This window comes from Zalophus californianus, chromosome 10 (assembly GCF_009762305.2).
Source record: "Zalophus californianus isolate mZalCal1 chromosome 10, mZalCal1.pri.v2, whole genome shotgun sequence".
NCBI lineage: Eukaryota > Metazoa > Chordata > Mammalia > Carnivora > Otariidae > Zalophus > Zalophus californianus.
The window spans coordinates 32,390,976-32,415,106 of NC_045604.1; the positions used below are offsets into that span (position 1 = coordinate 32,390,976).

A 24,131-nucleotide genomic window follows, 5' to 3' on the forward strand; every position below is an offset into this window, starting at 1 on the left:
ATAACCATTATTTCAGGCTGTTTAGAGGAACTCATTTCATCCTTTAGCAAGTACGTTGGATTTCTGGATTATCTTTACAGTTTCTGTTAAAAGGGACAACTTAGAATTGAAGGTGGAAATCAAAATTATGACACACCTTTCCCATCCAAGTGCCATTAATATAAATGTATTTTTGCTTATAAAATAGGGTATTTTTGTATTTATGCTATAGTTAATTTATAGATAACTATATATTTATGTATGTGAGCCTCTTTTGCATATATGTATACATATGGAAAGGAAAAGGAATAGTTTATTTATAAATGTTTTGTCAATAGTGTCACACAATTGTAGGTGATTCTCTGTTAATTTCTAAGAAACAGCCATCCTCTGACTCTTATTTTAGAGTACTTACAATGACTTTTCCAAGATGGATTTTTAAAACCATGTGTTCCCTGGAGAATTCATATTCTACACAGACACTATGGCTTTCTTAACACAAATTCCTACTCTAGACCACCATTTCCCTAGCAAATTTAACATTCTACCTAATATGCAGAGATTTGAAGTTCTACATGAATCAAGGAAATTTCATTCTTGAACAACTTAAAAAAATTGGTCTGACCAATTTAAAATTTAAGGTATTTAATAATTCCAAAAATGGCTATTATTCTAGAATGTCATTTTTAAAAATACTATACTGAAGAAGACTACTACATTGAAGTTAATTTGCTTATTGCCAGTTGACCTATACAATTATGGAACTCTGAGTTGATAGATCTATTTCATTAATGAGCACCTTATTTATTTGCTCAAAAAGTAATACTATTTGCTATCATTTAAATAAGGCAAATAGATTTATATGATTTAAGTATACATATTAGTTTAAATAGGAAAAATAAGCCATAAGTATTTTCTTTCTTTAAGAATGAAAAATTTGATGAAATTCTAATTTACCATCATTAGTCCACATATTGAGATAATTTGACCATTTGACTAAATTGTCAAACAGATAAGACAAGCCAAACAATTAATTGATAGGCTTTAAATTTGATCTTTTATATTAATCATGTGATAAATATTACTAACAATTTCTTATTACTGCCTTCTTTATCATTTTTCTTACTCAACTTACAGTCCTCATCATCAGCTTACACTGAATTGATATGGAAATACAGAGAAAATGTTTATTAATTTAAAACTTAGTTCACTTACAGTAGTCATAATTATTGGCTTATATTAGCCCTACAATATGATTTATGCTAAAAATAGGTATAGAACTGGCCACAAGTTCCTGTATCATAGGATTGAAATTCAGCTTATAAAGGTATAAATTTTTGTGGTTTAATGTAGTTGTGCCTATTTTGTGAGTTTTTGTTGTAATATCTCTTTGGTAGTTAAATTATATTCAGTATCTCCAAACTAAATCAGTGTGTTTAGATGAGCAAACATTCTATTTTAAGGATTTTTTTTTTACCCAATCTTTTTGAATGGTTATGGACAAACTTTTCTTTCTCATAAGGCAAAGTCATTTATATGTTCTTATAATATAGGATTTTCCTTTTTTCTTTTCCCAAGGCTAATTATCCTTAAGATAATTTTCTCTACATTTCTAAGTTCATTATGGTTTTGGAAGGAAAATATACTAAGATGTTTATTTATAATTGTGTTTTTTAAACAGAGAGTGAAAAATAAATCATTGGAGGATGTGGTTATGTTAAATGTTGACACAAACACTTTAGAATCACCATTTAATGACTTGAACAACCTACCGAGTGATGTGGTAAGTCTGAAGGCTATTTTGTGGTGAACATACATATATCTATCTATATATATATATATATAGATAGATATATATATATGTTTTCTCCTGGACCCTTGAATTACCAAGAGTTATTTTTTCCAGTTTTTTATCTGAAATAAAAGGGCTGAGTATGTGCATGGGTGTGAGAGGAATCCGTGTAGATTCTGTATTTAATATTTACTACTTTTGGCAGTTAAGGAGATGTTGAATGGAACATCCTATTCCTATTGTAAAAGTAGGATCATAATTAAAAAGCTAGATGCATTCATTAGGCAGAGTTTCTTTAAACCTAAGTCTCTTCATCTCATCTTAATCATTATATTACAAAGTAGGCATTTCTGTCTGCCTAGTGGCATGTCTTGCAAAAGAATGAGAGAGTTTTTGAAGGCAAGGAGAAGAAGGGGGCCAATTACCGGCTTTTGCTTCCCTGCCACCTGCCAGTGCTTTTCCTTTTAATTAATGATCTGATGGCACTGGTCAATATAATAAGAAATGCTTGTACAGTTGGGGTCAGAAAATTCTGGCTTTGATCTCCCTCAACTTTCTGAAACATTTATTTGTTTTCTCTAAATTATTTCAGTTTTATTTTAATCTTTTCTCTCCTGCTGAGGGCCGCAAGAATGAAAACCTACACTGTTTGTCATTTGCTTTGGCAGAGCAAAGACTGCTTACTTAGAATTCTATTTGTAAATTAAACTGCAAACCCAGTTTGTCATAAAAGACATCTGATTCTTTTGAAATGACGAAAACTGTCTTTTGTCTGTAAAGGCTGATAAATTAAGTGCCAGTTCTCTTCTGGTCTTTGATCTTGCAGAGGGTTTGTGTGTGTGTGTGTGTGTGTGTGTGTGTGTGTGCACGCGCACGCGCGCGTGCGCACACATGCATGTGCATGTCTACAGCTTATAATAGGATATATTCTGTATTTCATGTTAGTCACCAAAAGTGAATTTTTCTGGCCTTCATATTCCTTAGAACAGGGCAAAAATGCAGACTAGTACTGTTTCTGTATATATATAATGGCTATTTAAAAATATCTTCATAACAGGTCTAAGTTAAAAATAACTCTCCTAAAAAAATCCAGTTTTTTCAGGGTCAGGGATAGTAAAATTTAGAAATAAAAATCCTTCATCATATGTTTTTCTGTAATACTGCAAGTACTTTGAAATCATTATCAGGGAGTTTGAAAAAGTGAATTTAAAAATTTCAAACTCAAATAATATAGTAATACTGGCTTTGATTGTTCTTATCACTAGTGATAGGAAAAATGTGATTTTAAATTAAAATCAGATTATTTATGCCCATAAGTAACCTAAAATACTTGCTGACCTTGAAGCAAATTAAATTGAACTGCTTTATCTTACTATAGTAAAATTTATGCTATGTATGAACAAATCCAAACCCAGGCCAGTAAAGAATTATGTTATCTTTTTAGCTCATTATAACTAGATTGCCTCATTATAAAAATTTTGCAGAAGCTGCTAGAAACGATTAGAGTTATTCATTTAGAAATTCATCAAAGAATTCTTCATTGGATAGAAAAATAATTATGAAATAAAGTCCCAACTTTTACAGATATTGTCTTTATGTGCAATGCATTTCCTACTGTTAATGCCCTAAGGAGAAAGTATTGGTTATTAAAAAAGAAAAAAGAAGAAGAAGAAGAAAAAAGAGAAATAAATCAGCTTTTTTGTGTCATAAAAATTTTTATAGTCAGTTTCAGTGATGGCTGATTTTATTTCTTTAAAAAAACAATCCTTAATAGTAATTTTTTTGATGGGTGATTCTTTTTTAATTGAGATGTACTACTTTCCCAGTAGAATTAGTTTCATATTAAGACATTTATTTTAAAATATGAAGAAGTTAAATAGTACTCAGAAAATGTAAAAGCCTAAATATATAAAATGACAGGAAGGACCATCTCCTTTATTTATCACAGTTAACTGTACATAACTGAAATAAAAAAAGCATAAAAAGGCACACTGTTAGGTGGTGTAGATATAACTATACGTATGCTTGAAATTAAAGGCCACAGACTTACAAATTTGAACAAGGAATAAGTGGATACAGCCCTGGGGTGGAACTAGGACCATTTGCTGAAAGTATGAGAAGTTTTAAACTTAGGGTCATTTTCTAAAAATATTTTAGGTGATTGTTTGTTTAACCCCTCTTTAATAAATTTAGCTTTTTCATCAGTTTTCCAAAAGTTATCTCTTACACTTCTGTAGGAGATATGATAAAGTTATCACATCATACTTTCTCTAATTATAAGTGTTTTAAATGAGATGTGTTAAAATTACAAATGATTTTACTGATTTTTTTTGTGATTTGAATTAATGAAATGTACTTGATTCCTGAAAAATATTACTACTAGTATTATTTGATTATTTAGTAAATTAACTGATATTTAAAAGGGGGCCTTTTAAAATCATTCACCAAAACATTTAAATTATACTTACAGGCTAGATGACTTTCTGTGCATGTGCACTCTATTATTGTGTCAGCTTGACCAGTGGTCTTGGCTGTTCAAAGGTCAGTGGTCACAGTTGTCCTGAATTACTAGTTCTTTTTTCCTGTGGACCCTCTGCTGTGTTGCATGCTGTAATCTTCTTAATGGCTTCATTCCAATATTCACACATAATATTTTAGATTTATTGACTGTTAGAAATACTACCATGCCAGTAGCAGTTCCGCTACTCTTAAGGTATTTAAAATTGGAAAAATAAATCAGGGCAAAGCTTTCAGGAATCCTTTGTTTTCCTTAAGGGAAGGGAAAAAACTCTCTTCCTGTCTTCTGACAAGAACACTTGTTTTTCGATTTCATCATTTCACTATAGATTTGGATCATTAAAAGAAAAAAAAACAAATTTTATTGAGAGTGATTTTAACGATATTGATTATTACATGGAATATCTTTTAAAAGCAGTAGATCCATTAAAATATACTTTTGTAGTTTTCTGTCTGAATGCATTGTGATTTTGTTTTTTAGTGGCTATGTCAAATATAGATAACTTCAAACATGTAGGTTGAGTGTTTTTATATAAAAAATAAATTTTAGGTCTATGTAACAATATCAGTTGAATTTAGTGTTACTGTGGTATGTTTTTAAGTGTGAGGAAATTGAGACAGTTGAATTAAATACAACATTTGAAATTTCAAGTGAGTTCATTTTAACCTAAGAAAATTTACTGTTGAGACCTCCTCATTCCAAATATATATAAAGATTTAGTTTCAATTATATAATAATTTAAAATGTTCTATTTCTAAGGTACTACTCATTTTAATTTTTATCATCATTAATATTTTTAAAAGGAATTTGGAGAATTGTTAACTATTTCAAAAATAAATAGGATAACTCACTTGTTAGAAAATTAAGCTAATTAGAATTATAATGAGATTTAGGAAATCCCTTCATGAGAAAATTAGAACAATTATAAACTAATTCTTATAGATGAAAGCAGGTTAGAATTGACATCTGAAAAAGTTATGTGCATTAAAATATCCATTACCAGGAAAGTGAATTTTGGTCTGTGTTGCTTAACTGTCTTTAAATAATTTTAACTCATTAGATTGTAAAAAATAATATACTCAATATGCTTATCCCTATTTTAGATAAGAAGATGAAGACACAGAAAGTATACTGTACATGGTATTTCTAGAGCTTTAGTTCATATAGGTTGATCCTGTCATACTTATGCCCCAAACACTAGACCATGGCCCCTTTCATATAAACATGATATACAGTGTCATGAGTAACTGTTTTAGAATTTAATATAGAAGCTTACTCTATATTCTGATCTTGCTGAAGGAAATAGCAGTATGATCTATTTGATTTAAATTAGGATTGTTAACACTTTTAAAAATTTATTTTCATCTTATATATCACACTATTGGAAAACAATTTTTTTATTTTCTATTATGAGGGTATGTAGCACATATAGTACACTTAAGTATTATTCTATAATTCACTATAGACCCTGGTATGTTATAGGATAGCTACATTTAGTAGAAAGCATATTTAATTACTAAAATATTGAAAATACTTTATCATAAAATGGGGTCATCTAAAATACTGTGAGTCTTTTAGTGACACTTTCGAGTATCACATGAAGGAAAGGTTAATGGTTTTATTGTGCAATGAAAAGACAAGACACAAATTGCTCTGAATCACCAAAAATCATTAAATTAAAAGCCCAAAGACCTGGAGAAAAGCCCCCAAACTCTGACTTTTAAGTAAAATTTTAAGATACTTACATTCAAGTGAGTTAATTAATTTTGGAATACGTTTGGAAAAGAGTTGACTATTTCAGAGAATTTTCTTAAATCAGTTTTTTTTAAAAAATGAATTTGTAAACAAATTTAACTCTTGCAACTGTGTGAATAGTTAATAGATATGTTTAATTCTTTGTATATTTCCTCTAACCTAACATGAAGGTTTAATATGTTAAATTGTGATAATATATGTTATAAAGAAAAAAAAAGGCCCCAGAGAATATTATATTAGTTCCAGATTTGCCACAGCTCTGCTATAATCCTTGTCATGTTTAGCAGTAAATAAATTCCCCAGCAAATTTCTGGAGTGGCCAGGTTAGAAAGATAACCTGAATTCATTCAAGTTCTAGAGTAATTTAAAGAGTTTTTTTTTTTTTTTTTTTTTTTTTGTTTAATAGAGTAGACTTCAGGAGACAAATAGTGCTTTCAGTTTTCTCCTGGAGAAATGCAGTCATGCTCTCTCCTCAATCTCCAGCTGTTAGAATTCAGGCACCTACATGCACATTTGCCCCTGCCACATAGCCTTAGTGCAGGGCTTTGTAAATAGTAGGCATTCAGTAAATGGTGGTTGAAGGGAAACATAACTTGCATTTCTTTTATCTTTTGTAATAGAAGTTGCTTTTAAAGTCCCTGTTTAGAGTTAATTCTTAGAATATTTTACAAGGATATTTTCATCTGACTTTTATAGTAATGAAAAGAAGAAACTTGGATGCATGTTAAACATAGACTTATTTGGTTGTGAGTTTAACTTCTTTCCTCTCTCTGGAGAGGGAGACCATGTTGTGATGGCAGTCATTGTGTTTCTGCACACGACTTTGGATGTCTGTGGAAACTCACTATTCTTTTAAGTATTTTCAGAGATGTGATTGTTTGTAACAGGTTTTTTGTTGTTAGTAAGTAAACTATAGATTTTGCTGTTTTTTTGTACTTTTTCTTGGTGTGTATTTTTTTTTTATCTAAACTTTAAATACAAAAGCAAAAGAAAACAAAAAAACAAAACTCAAAACCTTAATTAACTGGGCCTTCAAACTTTTAAAAGGTCTTTGTTATTTTCTCCCAACTGAGTAAGAGAATCTCTCCCTCCCACTGCAGTGATCAGGCTTTAGCAGTTCCCTTATGTCTCTGTACTTTTGCCATTTTAAAGTTGATTGATAGTTTGTTACTCTTAGTGATTTTAAGTGCTCATGAAGTTCCTTGGCTTTCTCATGGGTTTTCATTTCCAACTAAATTACCTAGCCTTTCTCCGAATGTCTTTTCTTTTTCCTTTACGTCTTAATAGCATTCTTCTCTCTCTTCTTACTGCTAATACATACATACATATGTATATACATATATACTTAAATGTAAAGACCCTGATTTTGGCTTTAAAGATAACTTCCAATTTGTTTCTAGTCCTTTAAGTTCTTGGCTTTTCTACATTCAAGAGATTTTTTTGTATATATGATACTGTGTGCACTGTCACAATGGTGGTTCCCAAATCTTGCTGATATAATGATTTTGTGAAGTTTTAAATGAATTATGTTCCTAGACGCCATCATAGATATTCTGATGCAGTGAACTAGAGAAATTAATGTAGAAGTGTGACAGGTTGCTTATTTATTTATTCATTCATTCAGTCAGTCAGTCATTCCTTCAGATATTTATCAAGCACCTACTATAATGCCTGTATTATGCTAGGAGCTGAGTGAACAGGAAGATATAATATACTGCTCTCATGGAACTCACATTCCATTCATCTGAACCCAACCACATGGCTGCACCAAGTCATGAGGGATGTTGGAAAACAGTTGGGTTAGTGTAGGTAGGTTGAGCAAGCACCAGTCAAAACTTAGGATTTCTATTACTAAAGAAAGGGAGAGTGGATGTTGTTGTCATCTCTGCCATAAGTGGGAGGAGGAGGAATAGCATGTATAAAGGTTCTCCTGTGGGGAAGAGGTTGGCAAATTCAAGAAATGGAAAGAAGTCTTGTATAGCTGTAGTGAGATGAACAAAAGAGAGAGTTATGCAAAATGAGGTTGTAGAGATAGGAGGTGCGATCATAAAAGATCTGTAGCTCTTATTAGGGACATTTGGACTTCATTGGAAATTCATTAGGGATTTTTAGCAGAGGAATAGTGTGATCTACTTTGACTTCTAAACATATCATCTTGGGGTCTGGGTCCTGAAGATAACTGGGTATAAGGAATGAAGCAGGAAGATCAGTTGAGACCATTTGCAGTAGTCTAGGTAGAGATGCTAGTTGCTCGAACTTGGTAGTGGCAGGTATGTAGAGAAAAGTGGACAAATTTGAATCTCCGTCAGAGGTCTAACTGACAGTGTGTAATGATGTATTGCATGTGGGAGATGAGAAAGGGTGAAGTGTTGAGGAGGACCTGCAAGATTCCTTTTTGAGTAACTGGATGAATGGAGGTGACATTGATATTAGAGATGCTGGCCTGGCATTGGGCTTGAGGTGGTGATAAGAGCAGTTTGGTTGTCTTTATTTTATAATGGCCTCTGAAAGGAAAATAGTTAGAACTGACCCTATATTAATTAGGTTTTGATAGGTTATTAAAGCATACAAAGAGACAAGGTAATGATACCCTCCACAAGTATATCCTATGCTTTTCATTTGATATGGTTACTGTTTTAATCCTTAAGTAGAAGCTCACTAGAAAACTATATTAAGAGGGTAGAGTTAATATTGTTTCTAAAAAAACCCTGAACATTAGAAGGATTAAAGAATTGTAGGGATTTAGTATCTGATTCATGTGATGACCATAACATGTTTCAAGGGAGAATAAAGCATTTTATTTTTGTAACTTTTTTCTAAAGCAGATAATTATTTGAAGCTCTAACTTTCCTAAATGTATGTGGATTCTCAAGTACAGTGTAGTTACACAAAAGGAGGTATTTAAAAACATCAGAGGGGTGTTTTAGGGTTGTGTGGGTTATCTAAATATTATTTCTGGACATTTATTTTTACCTTCTGCTTTTTACCCTGGTGTTTATCTTTGTGATCCTAAAAAGCAAAAATAAAATTTCTGGGTATAGGGGTTAATTTATGTTTCCTGAAAAGACACATCTAAAAGTCAAGAGAAAAATCTGCCACTTCTCTGAAAAACTCAGCTCTTTTAATATGCTCTCCCTTCCTAACTCCCATTTGGCATAATTACTTCATTACTCAGACTGTGTGCACGTGGCTTGCCCTCTTTTAATTTATACCTGTTTGTTATGTTTACTCATGTAATTCCCTACTTTTATTCATAGTCACTTCAGTGTTAAGAGGGTAAAAGTGGAGAATTGGTGGTAATATTATTCATGTTGCAGTGAACTCCCACTGTGCTAAGCCCAGGTTATAATTCCTCCCTTGGATGGCTGCTTGGAAGCCTGAATTCTGACTGTATGAAAGGAATTTAAACATTTGATAAGAGCCGTGAAATGATGTTTATTTCTGAAGTTCTTTTCACTGTTTAGCTTTTTTTTTTTTTTGGTCTAATATGCCTAATTAGACTTAAAAAGATAATTTATTTACAGACTAAAGTGTCATAATAAAATCAGATGTCAGTTTGAAGTAGTCTTTAGCCATTGGAGATTGAGGCTTGCTTACTTTCGTAAGAATAAAAAGAGAAAACAGTCAATACTTTTTCAGTGTCACATAATGGGATTGTGTGGTAATAGGCAGGTGACTAAAGTTCCAAATACTCTTCTGAGTTCAGGGTTACATGTGAATATAAACTTTATGATTTTGGGGAAAATGTACATTTATTTCATAACTAAATTTAGAAGTTTGGAAGTTAAAGCAGGAAATGCTATTTCCCAGACCTAGTATTGAAAAAGTACAGAAGAGACATCACCATTTTTATAGATAAAAACTGCTAAAAGCTAATTAGCACTGCAGAGGGCATTGGTAACTGGTGATAATTTACTCAGTGATCTTAAAGGACAGGGAAACAGCAAGGTTGATAACAGTCACCTTATATTAAAGTCATATATTTCTGTCTAAAACTGATTTTAAAAAACTATATTTCATTTTTACAAACTATTTTTGAGCATTCATTTGTGCATCCAAGAAACACTTAACTTACCTGCCCTCTTGGTCTCTGAAAAATAGGAACAACTTCAGATCTACTTACTGACAGTCAAAGCCCACCTAGAGTAGGTCAAGGAAAACCTCTTCAAGCAGTTTGTAAAGGTTGAAGTAATGTAGAAATAGGCAAAGAAACAATGTAACCATATTTCTTACTAGGCAATGTTTTAGTCTCACATCTCACATTAGATAGTATGCTTATGCAAAATAGTACTGTTCAATGGAAATGTGAGCCACATATGCAATTTTAAATTTTCTGGTAGCCATGTTGAAAGTAAAAAAATAGGTGAAATTAATTTTAATATATTTTATTTAACCAAATATTCAAAATATTATTTCATTATGAAATCAGTATAAAAATTATTGAGATATTTTACCTTTTGGGGGTATTAAGTCTTCAAAATCCAGTGTATTTTGACACTTAGAGCAAATCCCCATTTGGACTAGTCACATTTAAAGTGGCTACTGTATTGGACAAAACAGTTCTAGAACAAGTGTTTTCTTTTTCTTTCCTATTTTCTACAGAGCTCCTGAGGGAGCTCAAGTACTACATTAAATTTTGGCGGTGCATGCCCCATATTTACAGTTTGGTTAGGAAGGGCTTGTGGCAATATGATTAATATCCTGGCTAGCTTAAGCAGTACTGAATTCAGCACCTAAGGACTTGGGGTAAAGAAGGCTAAGGCATGGTTTGACTTGCCTCCATTCTCTGTGAGCATGTATTATGATTGTCCTAAGAATACTCAATTTATAGAGAACTGAATTGTCATTCATGTTTTGTAGAAAAATACACTTTGAGGAATTTTCTTTTGCAAGATATAAGTAAGGCATAACATTTTAAAATATGTTTTTTGTTTTCAAAAATAAATTAAAAATAACCCAACCATTTACTTTTTATAATACATGGAAAGACGTATTCCTTCCATCATAAGCCTTTTTTGAGGGGGGCAGTTATTAAATATATGCATTGATATTCATTCCCATTAGTTTTCATTAAAGACATTTGAAGCTTAAAAAATAACATTATTTACAAACTTGAAAATGAAAGACATTAAGTCGTAAGATTTGGTTTTGCATCATTTAGCTACATTGTTTGAATTATGTGGGTTACCTAAAAGTGTGCAATTATTGAGTTTAGATTTTAATAATAAAAACTTCCTCTTAAATGAATCCTGATTTATGCACTTTGTGGGCTAAATGAATTAGGCTCCAAACTTTTATCTGAATCTATGGAGCTTAGATATAAATTGAAAAGATCACAGCTATGGGGAGAAGACCTATACTGCAAAGGCCTTTCTGCATAGATTATGAACATCATAACTCAATAATTTTTTCAAAACTGTGGTTATAATTGGACCCAATGGGGGTCTCTTTCTTTGATCAGATCACAGTAACTGTGACTTTACACTGGAAAATGTCACTACTGTGAAGGTTTATCACCTGTAGAGCTGGTCTTTCCTCTGATGCTGTGTTCATTTCTCATTAGCATTATTCAAAGTTTAGTTGTTAATTAGGTTGACACTTCAATTACAATCATCATCTACAGGAGTAGTCAGGGCTGCTTGCATAAAGAAACTTTTAAAAATACCCTTCCTTGTGTATATATGTAAAGAAGAAATGACATTATTTTATTTTATTATCTGGTAGTTTCATAAGGCTCAGAATATGCTCTGTTAAGGGAACAAGCCAACCACAATTTCTCCCATTAGTTTTGTTTTCTTGAAAAAACAATTTTTATGCAATTTAAAATTTTCTGGTAGCCATGATATTGAAAGTAAAAAAAATAGGTGAAATTAATTTTAATATATTTTATTTAACCAAATATTCAAAATATTTCATTATGAAATCAATATAAAAATTATTAATGAGATATTTTATGTTCCCATGTAAAGCATCAGTGAGGAATGTATATGAGCACCAATATTTTTTAAGTGTAGAGAGTGTAGTTTTCTATAATGTGTGAAAGGAATTGGTCAGGTGAATTAGATAAAAGGAACATATCACATTATTTCGCCTTAAAAAAATAGGAGTATACATCAGGAGTATGATTATACCTACAGAATACTCATCTAAGTAAGGGCCGTTCATAAATAACACACATTCTCTAAAATACACAGAACCTGAACTTGAAGGACAGAAATGTATGAAAAATGATAACAAATTTAGGTGCCTTGAAAAATTATGCAAACTCCTGAGTAATAAATTTTTCTTTGATTTAAAAACATTATTTTAATCTGATTACTGGTTCATAAGGCAATGACATTGAACTCAAACTCAGCACATTGTGGTGGAAAAAACTGGACAGAACTGGGTTGAAATCTGTCTTCCCATGTATTAACTGTATAGGGAGGACAAACTGATTCACATTTTTGAGCCCCTGTTTCTTCATTCATAAGTGGTAATATCAATGTCTTTCTTAGGAGGCTATGAAAACTAAATGAGACAGTGTATAACATGTGCATAACATGATTCTCTACTCATGGTAGGTTCTCAATCACTTTAACTTCTCCCCCTCTCTTTTTTGTCTAATAATGGTGAAAACTATTCAACAAACGACTAGAAAATTATATGCAAATGAGGGTTCCAAAAATAAAATTAAATGGTAAGTGATCCTGGAGGACCTGTAACAAATAACTGGACATGGCAGAAATGAACGATACCCAACCGGCTTCATCTCAAACAAGTAGACACATGTTGTAATTGCTAAAAATCTGCAGAAAAGTGGCTCACAAGCAGTTTACCGTAAAATAATTAAAGCTTATTTATGTCAAGAGGCCTTGGGAAAAAAAGAGAGCATAAACCAATTTGCATTAGCACGTTACTATGGGCTCCTGCTTTCGTTTCAATTAACAGACCAGCAGGTGCTCTCTGCAGTTAAAAAGATAAGCTCTCAGGGAGGAGGATGAGTTTTTGGCTGACCTGCAGACACTGTGGTTTGCCTGCTGATTGGGTTCGTACCTCGCTGTACCAATTTCTGAGGTGTTAATTTAACTGTTCCTCTGTCATGCAGGTCTCGGCCCTGAAAAATAAACTGAAGAAGCAGTCTACAGCTACGGGTGATGGAGTAGCTAGGGCCTTTCTTAGGGCACAGGCTGCTTTGTTTGGATCCTACAGAGATGCACTGAGATACAAACCTGTAAGCGTTTTATTTCATCCCTATTTTAATTTGCTTTTTTATGGTTCTTTAGAATGGGTCAGAAGAAAGAAACATTTAATATCACACATGAAAAAAGTATCATAAAGGTCTTTTAAAATACAAAATAATGTGCTTTAAGGCATTGTATTCCTTGACTTTTCGGTTTTAGTTCTTTTAGTAACCTTTAGTTACTATTTCCCACATTCTTTGGCACATCATCTTATGTATTGTTCTAAATTGGCTTACCTCTTAACTAATTAATGAATTGTGTGTTAATGCATTTTAATATAACTACCTGATCTTAAGATCATTGAGAAATTAACTAGACAGTTGGGTTTTATAGATTAATGCATATAGAAGTGATGGTACAAAGTGAAAATTTAAAAATAGTGGCGCTTGGAAATTTTGCAATATTTGGAAATTTATCGGCTTCCTATTCCATAACGCTTTTGTGAGTGGGTTTATCTATTTAGCATATGCTAGCTCATTTTGGCATTTCTTTTTTGTTTTAATACCCTAAAAATGATTATTATGTAGAATTGTAGCCAGCCGAGTTTTTAGATAGTCCAAGAAGATATAAATCAAAACATGTTTCTCTCTCTGAATTATTGGTTAAATATGTTAGTCTGATTTTAATGAAAATAATTACACTGCCCTTCCATGACCAGATGAATAAGTTGTAATGGATAAAACATTGAGTTAGTAATAAGTAGCAAGACATGCTATCTAATAGGAATTCCACTGTTATTAAGCTGTGTAACCTTGACCCATTTCCTCGGTCTCTCTAGACTTTGATCTTCTCATTTGGAAAATGAGAGTTCTTATACTTTACCTGTCTACTTTTCAGAATTGGTGTGTGAACCCTGTCATAAACGATGAAACACTAAACACTTGTGAATGGGGGATATCCTTCCTAAACTGACTTCTCAATTAGTAGTTAGCACCCAATGGCTCTTACATCTCTGAGGAGTTACTAGGAGTCCTTAAATGGATAGGCAGCTAAACTGCTCTCTCCAGAGAAGTACATATGTCTAATTTGCATGCTCATCTTTTTGAAATATGTGTCTATTTTTTAAAGCATTGTAGAAGTCATAATACTGCATGTAGTATACGTATGGGGGAATCACTTGGGGGAGTCTTTAAAAATTATTGACAGTTACATGGTCTCATTTATTAAAAGACTGGAAACCAATTATCTATACTAATAATATTGTAAAATCATTTCTGGTTATCAGATTTTTTTTAAAACAGGTTGATTTCAAGTTTACAGTACAGGAGGGAGATTTAGAAGTATCACTTAGCTTAAATTTTGCCACATTTAAATAATTTTTAATCTTTGCAGGCTACATTTTTCTTTTCCTTTTTAAATTTGTGAAGGACTTCAGATTTGGGGAAAGCAAATTGAAGAGAAAATTTTCTTAAATCATTTAAATTATCAGTTGAGCAAATAGGGATCTGAGATTTCAATGACTTTGACTTTTTTTTATCTTCAAAGCCAGATTCCCAATTTCTGCGGGAAAATATATCATTTCATCAGAAAATATCTTTCCTGTTTATCGATCACATCTTATTATAAACTTGTTAACTTATCTACCTTTTTCCTTTTTATGTTTGGTATTTTTCTTTTTTACTGCTAATTCTTTCTGGAAGTTGAGGGACAGTATTCTTATTCTGTATGTTTTTACATTTCTTTTGACTCAATCTTAAATGAAAGCTAAATTTTTAAAGTATACTAAATATACTTACTTTTTTATTTTCAAAATAGTTTTTAGGAAAATGATTTTGTTGTGTATAAAATATTTTTGTTGTCATTTAGGCATTATCTTTGCAAATTACTCTATATTTTAATTTACTCAAAATACATTTACTTTTTATTTTGTGAACTCTTTTAGACATTTATATAATAGGCATATGTCTTTAATATATTTTCTAATTGATACAAAAAAAGAGCCATGTTTAGAAGTTAAAATTATTTCATGGTTTTTTCTCTTTTGACAAAAATATCTCAGTAGTATCCTCTAGCTATTAGAGTACAACTGGAAAAAAAAATTACTAAATCACTTTAAAGGAAATCGACTTCTTTAACTGGGTATTACTTTTCAAAATTTCATGATTGTTTATATATAAAAGCAAACTATTCTTATTATTATGTTATTTCTCTTACACTGCCAAAATTAAACCTGTAGATTAGGCCTGTGACTCCTTCACGGCCCTCACAATGGGCAGGCAGTCTTTACTTTTTTCCTAAACTTTGACCTCAATTCAGAGAATTCTGCCTGAGCCTCCAAATGTCCCAAGCTTCTCAGGCTTCCAAACATTCCAAATTATTACAAATAATGTTCTTTGTTCCTGGTAGTGCTTTTATCTTTCTTGCTTTTCGTGACCTTCTAGTTCCTTCCTGATTCTTGAAGCTGTAGTTTATACTGACCCTTTTTTTCTATGAATTGATTATACTTACTTTCTTTAACACATTTCTTCTCCTTTTTTTGTATGTTTATTATGGTTCTTTTATTTTTACTGAAATTCATAATTTATTAGTTGCTATTAAAACATTTATTGACCTATAAGTACTCACTGGGTACCAGGCACTAGTAGCCCCTTTAGATAGGCTATTTACCCTTTTCTTTTTAAGGATGAGGAAAATGATATTCACAGAGTACAAATAACGTCACTAAGGTTCTCCAGCTAGTAAATAGTGGGGCCTGCATTTGTATTTATTCTTCGGCAGTCCCGCTGCTGTTCCAGTGTGGCATGTTTCTGCTCTCTCTGGTCACTGTTACTGTATCATGCTCTTCTTGAGAAAAATGTCCTGAACTTACATTTCTTCTAAATGAAGATGCTTGGAAGGTATTCAGTACACACTTAGGAAAGACTGAACGAATGATGCAGTCTTAGGACTTTTCTCAGAAGGAGCACATGGTCTAGGCATCCCATGGTGTGTATATGAATTGGGGAAATAATTTATTATTCATGCTACATATTTCCATTTATGGTTTTGTCGACCTGGGGTAACTGCCCCTGCTCCTACTGCACCTTCCAACTCCCTCAGTTTTCTGTAGTGTTGCTGGAGAGCCAGTCGGATGTGGCCTGTGAGGGAAAGCCCTCAGGATGATTTGAATGTCCATTTTCAAATGCAAATATTAAATACCTATGCTAAATGCTGCCAAAGAGGAACTTATATTCTAAATTAAGCATAGAATGTCTGAGTGACAACTCTAAATATGTTGTTAGTCTTCTCAGAGTTCCTCATTTATACCTTTTAAATGACACACTAGCACTATTGACAAATAAATTGTGCCTGCTCTTAATTACAGAGAGAAATATACAGTTCCTTAAAGTTGTTGGAAAGTGATTTAAATAAAACAATGGATATTTTGATATTTTGGGGGATTTTAGCCAGTAGCAAGTTAGCTACTTTTTAAGAATTCAAAAATGTGAGATCAAAGTAATGTGCTAACTGGATTGAAGGAAAGTGGTAAGAACAGTCTAGAACCAGGCTGCCTGGGTTCAGACCCTCCTCCTGTGACTGACTAGTTGTATGAGTTTGGGCAAATTAATGTCTTAGTGCTTTAGTTTCCTCATGTGTTCTTTAAAAAAGGTAATAATTCTTCTTGGGTTATTTAGAGGATAAAATGAGTTCATAAATGTAAGTTACTTAGAACAGTGTCTGGCATATAATCAATGCTTTATATATTAACTATTATTAAAATGACATTTTAGAAGTACTAAGTTTGGGGAGGAAAATCCCTTTAACAAAACTAAAAGTACCCTCCTCTGATTCCTCAAAAGAAAAACAGTTATAAACATGAGAATACTTGTAAGTGATTGTATTAAATAACTAATAAAGGGTCATCAGTTGTACCTCTGTGTATCATTTGTGTCACAAGCTATTACAAATAAAAAGTCAATTTTTGACCAACAGCTAATGCTAAAGAAGTATTTGCCTGAGTTAAAATACTGCTTAATACTTTCAAAGGCATATCCTTGATTCTCTAAGAGCAGAGAAGTAACACTCAGATCTAGTCCTTTGAATACTTGGGGTGCTGTCATTTGTTTCAATCACAAGCTTTCCTGGGCGGCTGGGAGCCTTGCTAATGGATAAAAAGTAAATTCCTTTTAAAATAAAGTTTGGTTAGTAGGCCTCTGGCAATTTGGAAGAGTTGTCCTTTTGGATTATATTCCTTTAAACATTATCGGTAAATAATGTTATATTTTGTGATTAAACTCAAACAATTTAAGCACAGGATTGGCATCCATAATTTAAGTGGCCAGTCACTAAATCTTTGCCTTAGAGTTTCCATTTAACAGATTTGTAACTGTCAACTTGTTAGCGATTTAAAAATCCAAGTTGAAAAAGTACATTTGCTCACCCCTCTTGGTTTTATGCTTACTAAAACATTTTAGGCATCCATTCACTTCATTACCCAAGCTTGAGTACGGACCTTTTGACTTTAGAGATGGTTGTAGCCAAGGAAATATTTGTTGTGTATTTGGCTACTGATAGAATATGGTTGCTTTTATGGCACTTTCTTTCTGCTGTTTTTTTTTTTTTTTTAAACGGAGAAGGAATCTTGCTTAACTGCTGTAGCAAAAATGTAAAAATTCTGCACCACTACTATGGGATAGGTAGAGCTAGGGACTCTTAGTAAGGGTTTCATTTTTATATTACTGGTAATATGTTTCATGAGAATAGAGAGTGTTTTTCTTTAAATTGTGGGAAAGAAAAATGTATATTTTTCATAGTATGTATAAAATTAATACATTGCTCTATTAATCTTTTTAAGTGTTCGAATTTAACTAGAGTGCTAGAAACAGCTGTGTCTAATTTAGAAGAATCAATTTCTTTCCCCATCTTAGCTTGTTGAATCATAGGCAGATGGAACATTGATAGCTATTTTTATTCAAGACAGATCTAATAATTTTAGGACAAACTCATATAATAATATGTACAGAGAGAAGATTTTGCTGTAAATAAGGATTAAAGTTTATGATTTAAATATAAGGCTTTTTTTTCCTCACTAATTTTCAGCAGTAGAAAAAGTGTTGTTTTCATGGTTAATAAATCCTGAGTGTAGACTTGTGGTACCTTACTTATTAATAGCACTGGGATACTTGGAAGAAGAATGCTATATAATCTGAAAAATATTTTAATATTATTTTCTGTGAGAACCTGAATATATTTGACTATTCCCTTAAGAGAACTGATAACAGAGTATTTAAGAGATTTAAAAATTTAAATATACTGTCATTATGGAGACAATTTTGCTTGTTTATATTTGTTATATAACAGTGACATTACATATTAGGCCCCCCGTATTAGGGAACTGAATAAGTATTATGTTGATGCTTTGTTTATTATATTTCACACTTTTATGTAGTATCATTCTTCATGACACCTTAATTTTTTTCAATATGAATCCTTACTAAGTCTTATATATCCTTAAAGCATAAAGATCTAGTCTATGTTTAAGTATTTTCTTGTTCTTGCAAAGTTTCCTACTCCAGAAGAAAATATAGAACTTGAAAGATATCCATACTTAAAAACACACTAAACAAAAATACTATATTAATTCGATGATAATCACTTTGAAACTGAACATACAGTAGGGTAGGAAAAACAGCTCCATCTCCTCCATATCTTTCTAGTGTCTTAACTATCCTGTAAAAATAATTCAAATATTAACTAGTGGATAACTGAGTGTTTATTGAACACTCAGAATACAAAGTACTATGTTGAGTATTATAATAAAAAATGCAGAGATATATAAGGATATAGTCCCAGACCTCAAAAATGCACAAATAAAATCTGTAAAAATAATTTTTAATACAACTTAGAAAATAAATGCTAAAAGAAAGATACAAAAGGCTCTAGGTTTTCAGAGGAAGGAGAATTTACTTCTTTATGTTGAAGTTGGAATCTAAGACTTTGCAAGGTAAATTATGTGTTCTGTAAGGGCCAGATTTATGCCACTGGTGGGCGTTTCTAAGTCATTCTTCTGCCACAACTACTTGATGAGTCTTATTTGAATACCATCAGGTACTAATGACATGTAGTTTTCTAGCACACAGCTCTAATGGTACCTTTTTCCTTCCCACTTATTAGTCATTGATACAAGGGACTTAGTGTGAAATTTGTTATTCTGTGGATAATCTTGAACTTGAATCTGCTCTGATTTGTATGTTTTAACAGGTAAATCAAGTATGAACTTTGGTATCTTTATTATTATTAATAGCAAACTACCTAGCAAGCCTCATCATAGAATGCCCAATAGGTTGTTGATTCATTCTTAGTATGTATTTGTTGATTAATGTAATACTTTAATGGCAGGTATGTTGGCAGTTCCTTTCTGGAAAGTCTGGTTCTCTTCTCTGTAATAAGAACTTCATTCCTACCCTAGTACAAATTGTATTTTTTCTTACATCCTTTCATGCTCCTTTGTGTGACATTCTATCGAAACGATTTTAGCTTTAGTTCCTTTCTGTTGCCTCATCACTCTTCCATGGAGCAAAAGATTTAGTAGCTTTACCATCACATTGGATTTTTTTTTAAACTTATTTTATTTGCATTCAATTTTTTTATTATGTTAATCACCATACATTACATCATTAGTTTTGGATGTAGTGTTCCATGATTCATTGTTTGCATATAACACCCAGTGCTCCCTGAAGAACGTGCCGTCTTTAATACCCATCACCAGGCTAACCCATCCCCCTACCCCCCTCCCCTCTAGAACCCTCAGTTTGTTTATCAGAGTCCATAGTCTCTCATGGTTCGTCGCCCCCTTCGATTCCCCCCCTTCATTCTTCTCCTCCTGCTATCATCTTCTTCTTTTTTTTTTAACGTATAATGTATTATTTGTTTCAGAGATACAGAGCTGTGATTCAGCAGTCTTACACAATTCACAGCACTCACCATAGCACATACTCTCCCCAATGTCTATCACCCAGCCACCCCATCCCTCCCACCCCCCCACCACTCCAGCAACCCTCAGTTTGTTTCCCAGGATTAAGAATTCCTCATACCAGTGAGGTTATATGATATATGTCTTTCTCTGATTGACTTATTTCGCTCAGCATAATACCATGAAGAGTTTTTCTTTTCCACATTTTTATGTTTCTACATGATTATTCTTTTTCCACAGAGCTAAATACTTCTTTACTTGCTTTTTCTGTCAATGAACAATATAACTTTTAGAAAATAAATTGGATTATAGATGCGCATTTCTCAGTTGCATCAGTCTTTTTCCCTAAATAGAATGATCATTTTAACCTTAATGCTTGGTTCTTTGCAGATAATTCCTAAATATATATATATTAAAGAACAAGATTTCCAAACTTGAGTTTCTAGCTGCTTGCCACCTTTGTCCACATGCCTTTAAGCATCTTGCTTGCCCTAACCATGCTATAATGGGCATTTTTGGTACCCTCACCAGATCCCCTATACTGGCTGGCATCCTTTTCAGAGAAAAACTGCCCTTGGCTAAGTAGGGAGGGCCTTCCCAGGCACCTCCATTCTTCTCCCCACTCCTCCCACCAGGGAAGACCATGCCTAATGACTGACTGATAAAGGGTGTGAGAAACTGGTCTCTTTTTCAAGATGGGAATAACTTTGCCAATACATTTGGTGATTTCTCATAGATTTAAACTGAGGCTGATTTCCAAGTGAAATCACATTGTTGCTTGGCTTTTTTCTTCTGCCCTATTTTGCGTCCCATAATAGTTACTTTCTGAGAGTTCTCCACCAGCAAATCACTTAAACTAGAATCCTTGTCTCAGGCTCAGCTTAGAATCTGACTAAAGACATATGCTAAAATTTATTTTATCAACTTCTTCTTAAATCTGGTTTGTTTCTGTATTTCTGGTCTTTAATAAATGGTATCATCCATCTTTTGATCCTCAAGTTTGAAATCCAGAAGTCCTCTTTGACCCCTGCTTGTCTTGTTTCTGCATATCTGTAGTTCTTAAACTTTTTGTCTCTGGATGTCTATACTCATAAAAATTATCAAGGGCTTTAAAGAACTTTTGTTTATGTGGCCTATATCTTTCACTATTTACCATATTAGAAATTAAAACTGGAAATATTTTAAATATTTGTTAGTTAAAAACAATATAAAACTACTACAGATAAACATGAAACATATTTTTATGAGAAATAACTATTTCTAAACAAAAAATAATAGAAGAATGGCATTGTTTTATATTTTTTCAAAATTATGTAGCTTAAAAGAAGAGGGCTGGATTCTCATATTGGTTCTGCTTTCAGTCTGTTGCAATATCACCAGTCATGTAGCTTCCATTGGATCTCATGAGAAAATAAAAGTGAAGAGGGCAAATAATGTTTTAGCATTGTTATGAAAATAGTTTTGATGTTGCAGACCCTGTGAAAAGGTCTGAGTCCCTAGACCATGCTTTGAGTACCACATCAGTTGCTAAACAGTCCTGTTGATTTTGCAGTAAAATTGTACTTTTACAGATTACATGATATCGAATAAATAAAACATTTCATGTAGTCTTGAATACTCAGAAATTGGATAATTTGGAAGCATAGACTGAGTCTGAATCAGGCTTCTACAACTTACATACATGTAATCTTGAGCAAGTTACTTAACCCTTCCCTATATTTTAATTTAGTTATGTATAAAGTAAGACAACAGTAAATTTGAGGTTTATGTGAATTAATACATGTAAAGTGCTTAGAAGAGTACCTGGCCCATAATAAGCATTATGTAAATATTAGCTATTGTTATTATTAGTGATAGTAATGAGTGCCCGATCAATGTTAGCTAATGGTAGTCATCACTTTTCCTTTCTACTGCCCAGTTCATCTTTTCTTGCCAGATTTGTATTGCACTATTACTTGGTCTGCCTATTTCCATTGTTTCCTCTTGCGTATTAACTTTCCTTTTATTTTTTTTTAGAGATTTTATTTATTTATTTGAGAGAGAGAGAGAGCACGAATGGGGGGGAGGCGCAGAGGGTGAGGGAGAAACAGACTGTCCACTGAGCAGGGAGCCTGACACAGGGCTCGATTCCCAGGACCCATGAGTTCAAAACCTGAACCGAAGGCAGATGCTTAACTGACTGAGCCACCTAGGCCCCCCTTAACTTTGCTTTTAAAACATACAATCTTGTTACTTCATTGAGTGGACATTCTGTGAGCTTCTTGATGTCTTTGAGAATATAACTTTAGGGCACCTGGGTGGCTCAGTCGGGTTAAGCGCCTGCCTTCGGCTCAGGTCATGCTCTCAGGGTCCTGGGATTGAGTCCCATGTTGGGCTCCCTGCTCAACAGGGAGTCTGCTTCTCCCCCTGCCCTTCTCCCCACTCACTCTCTCAATCTCTCGCTCACTCGCTCACTCTCTCAAATAAATAAAAAAGAAAACTAATACCTCCCATAAGGTTAAAAAAAAAAAAGAAAAGAACTTTAGAATATAACCTAGGCCTTTTCCAATATGGCTTGACCTACCTTTTATTTCTTCTCTCTGGTACTTTCTAATTCATATCCATTAGCCACTAGGCCTCAACCAGTCTTTTAATATCTTCTTCTGGCATTTTCTCTAATGCATACCTATGCCAAACACACTACCCACTTTCTGTCTATACCTGCCTCTCTCAAGACTATATTTTCCATGTTTGTTTCAGAAGGCTTCCATTAGTTTTCAAAACCAGCTCAGGTTTCCTCTGTGAAGCCACTTCCTCTGTGAAGTATCCCTAAATGAAATCTTTTATACTTCAGTGAAATGGGAATTAACTGGGCAACACTGGACATATAGTCACTCTACTTGGAGCAAGAAAAGTTTTTGAAAACCACTCAGTCCTAAGCCTGATTTTTAACCACATCATAAGTAAATCGGAAGATCGTAAGCAGAGTTCCTTATCGTGCTATTCAACTTGACTCAGATTTAAAAGAACTCATACTGGGGAGTCATTTATAATTTGATAGCATACACCCCAGCATGACAATAACTGAGACTCCTGTGTATTAATATGTAAAAATTTAGAACATTGTTAATCAAGACTTATTTTTCTTTTCCCTGAGAGAAAATTCTAATATGTGTCAGGGCTTTGTCTTTTTTGTTATTATTAGAGACTCTAGGTAAACAGGCTGTGTTAATCATTTGAAGGTTAAGTTCAAAGCTTTTACTATGATTGGTGTTATCAAAACTGGATGGACAGCATATCTGAACTTTCTCTTTACTATTTCTCTTGAAAGATTGAAAGCAGTTGCTAGAAGATTAATGAGGACAGGATTCTGCCAGCATAAGTCATACTGGCTAAAAACTAAGTTATGCCCAACTCTTAAGAAAGCACAGGTAGACTTTCCTCTCATCCATTTTCCTTCACTTTGCAATTCTCCATCCCCTTGTCCTCCACTCCTTCCAGTCAAAAGAAATGCTTGATTGTAACATAGAAAGTCTAAACTCTTCAGTTGGAGATAGAACTGTATATTTGAATTGAGAAGTATTTCAGTTGAAGATAGACCTTTGTATTTCAATTAATACTGTTCCGCAGTAGTAGTGACAACTTTTGGAAAAATCATAGATGCTAATAAACTACAACTCACATGTTAGAGAAAATCTGTCAAATAAAAACTAAAATTATCAGTAGTACTGATCACTTTGTAATAATGTGGTATAGTTGGGACTGCCATTAAAAACAATGATTTTATTTATTTTTAAAATTTGTTTTTACTTTTGAAAAGAAAATAAATGATATGGAGCAAAGTTTAGATCGCTTGCTACTTTGTTTATTGACTTATAAAACATTTTTGGGCTCCCAGTGTAACTAGATATGATGCTGATACCAGGGATGCAAAAACAATAGACCTTTCTCTTCCTGTTTGTTGTACCCCCCACCCCAATAGATTCTAAGTTG

General features: G+C 32.8%; 1 protein-coding gene across 6 annotated transcripts in view; it reads left to right on the forward strand.

The window, feature by feature from the left end:
• The window catches only part of DENND1B (DENN domain containing 1B), a 271,874-nt gene that overhangs the window by 156,749 nt on the left and 90,994 nt on the right, over nucleotides 1-24,131 (forward strand). For 5 of the 6 annotated variants that reach the window (XM_027611195.2, XM_027611199.2, XM_027611197.2 and 2 more), the window contains 2 exons: nucleotides 1,661-1,762; nucleotides 13,132-13,257. In XM_027611195.2, coding sequence (XP_027466996.1) covers nucleotides 1,661-1,762; nucleotides 13,132-13,257 — 228 coding nt within the window. The remainder of the gene's footprint in view (nucleotides 1-1,660; nucleotides 1,763-13,131; nucleotides 13,258-24,131) is intronic. The other variant, XM_027611198.2, reaches the window with a different exon arrangement.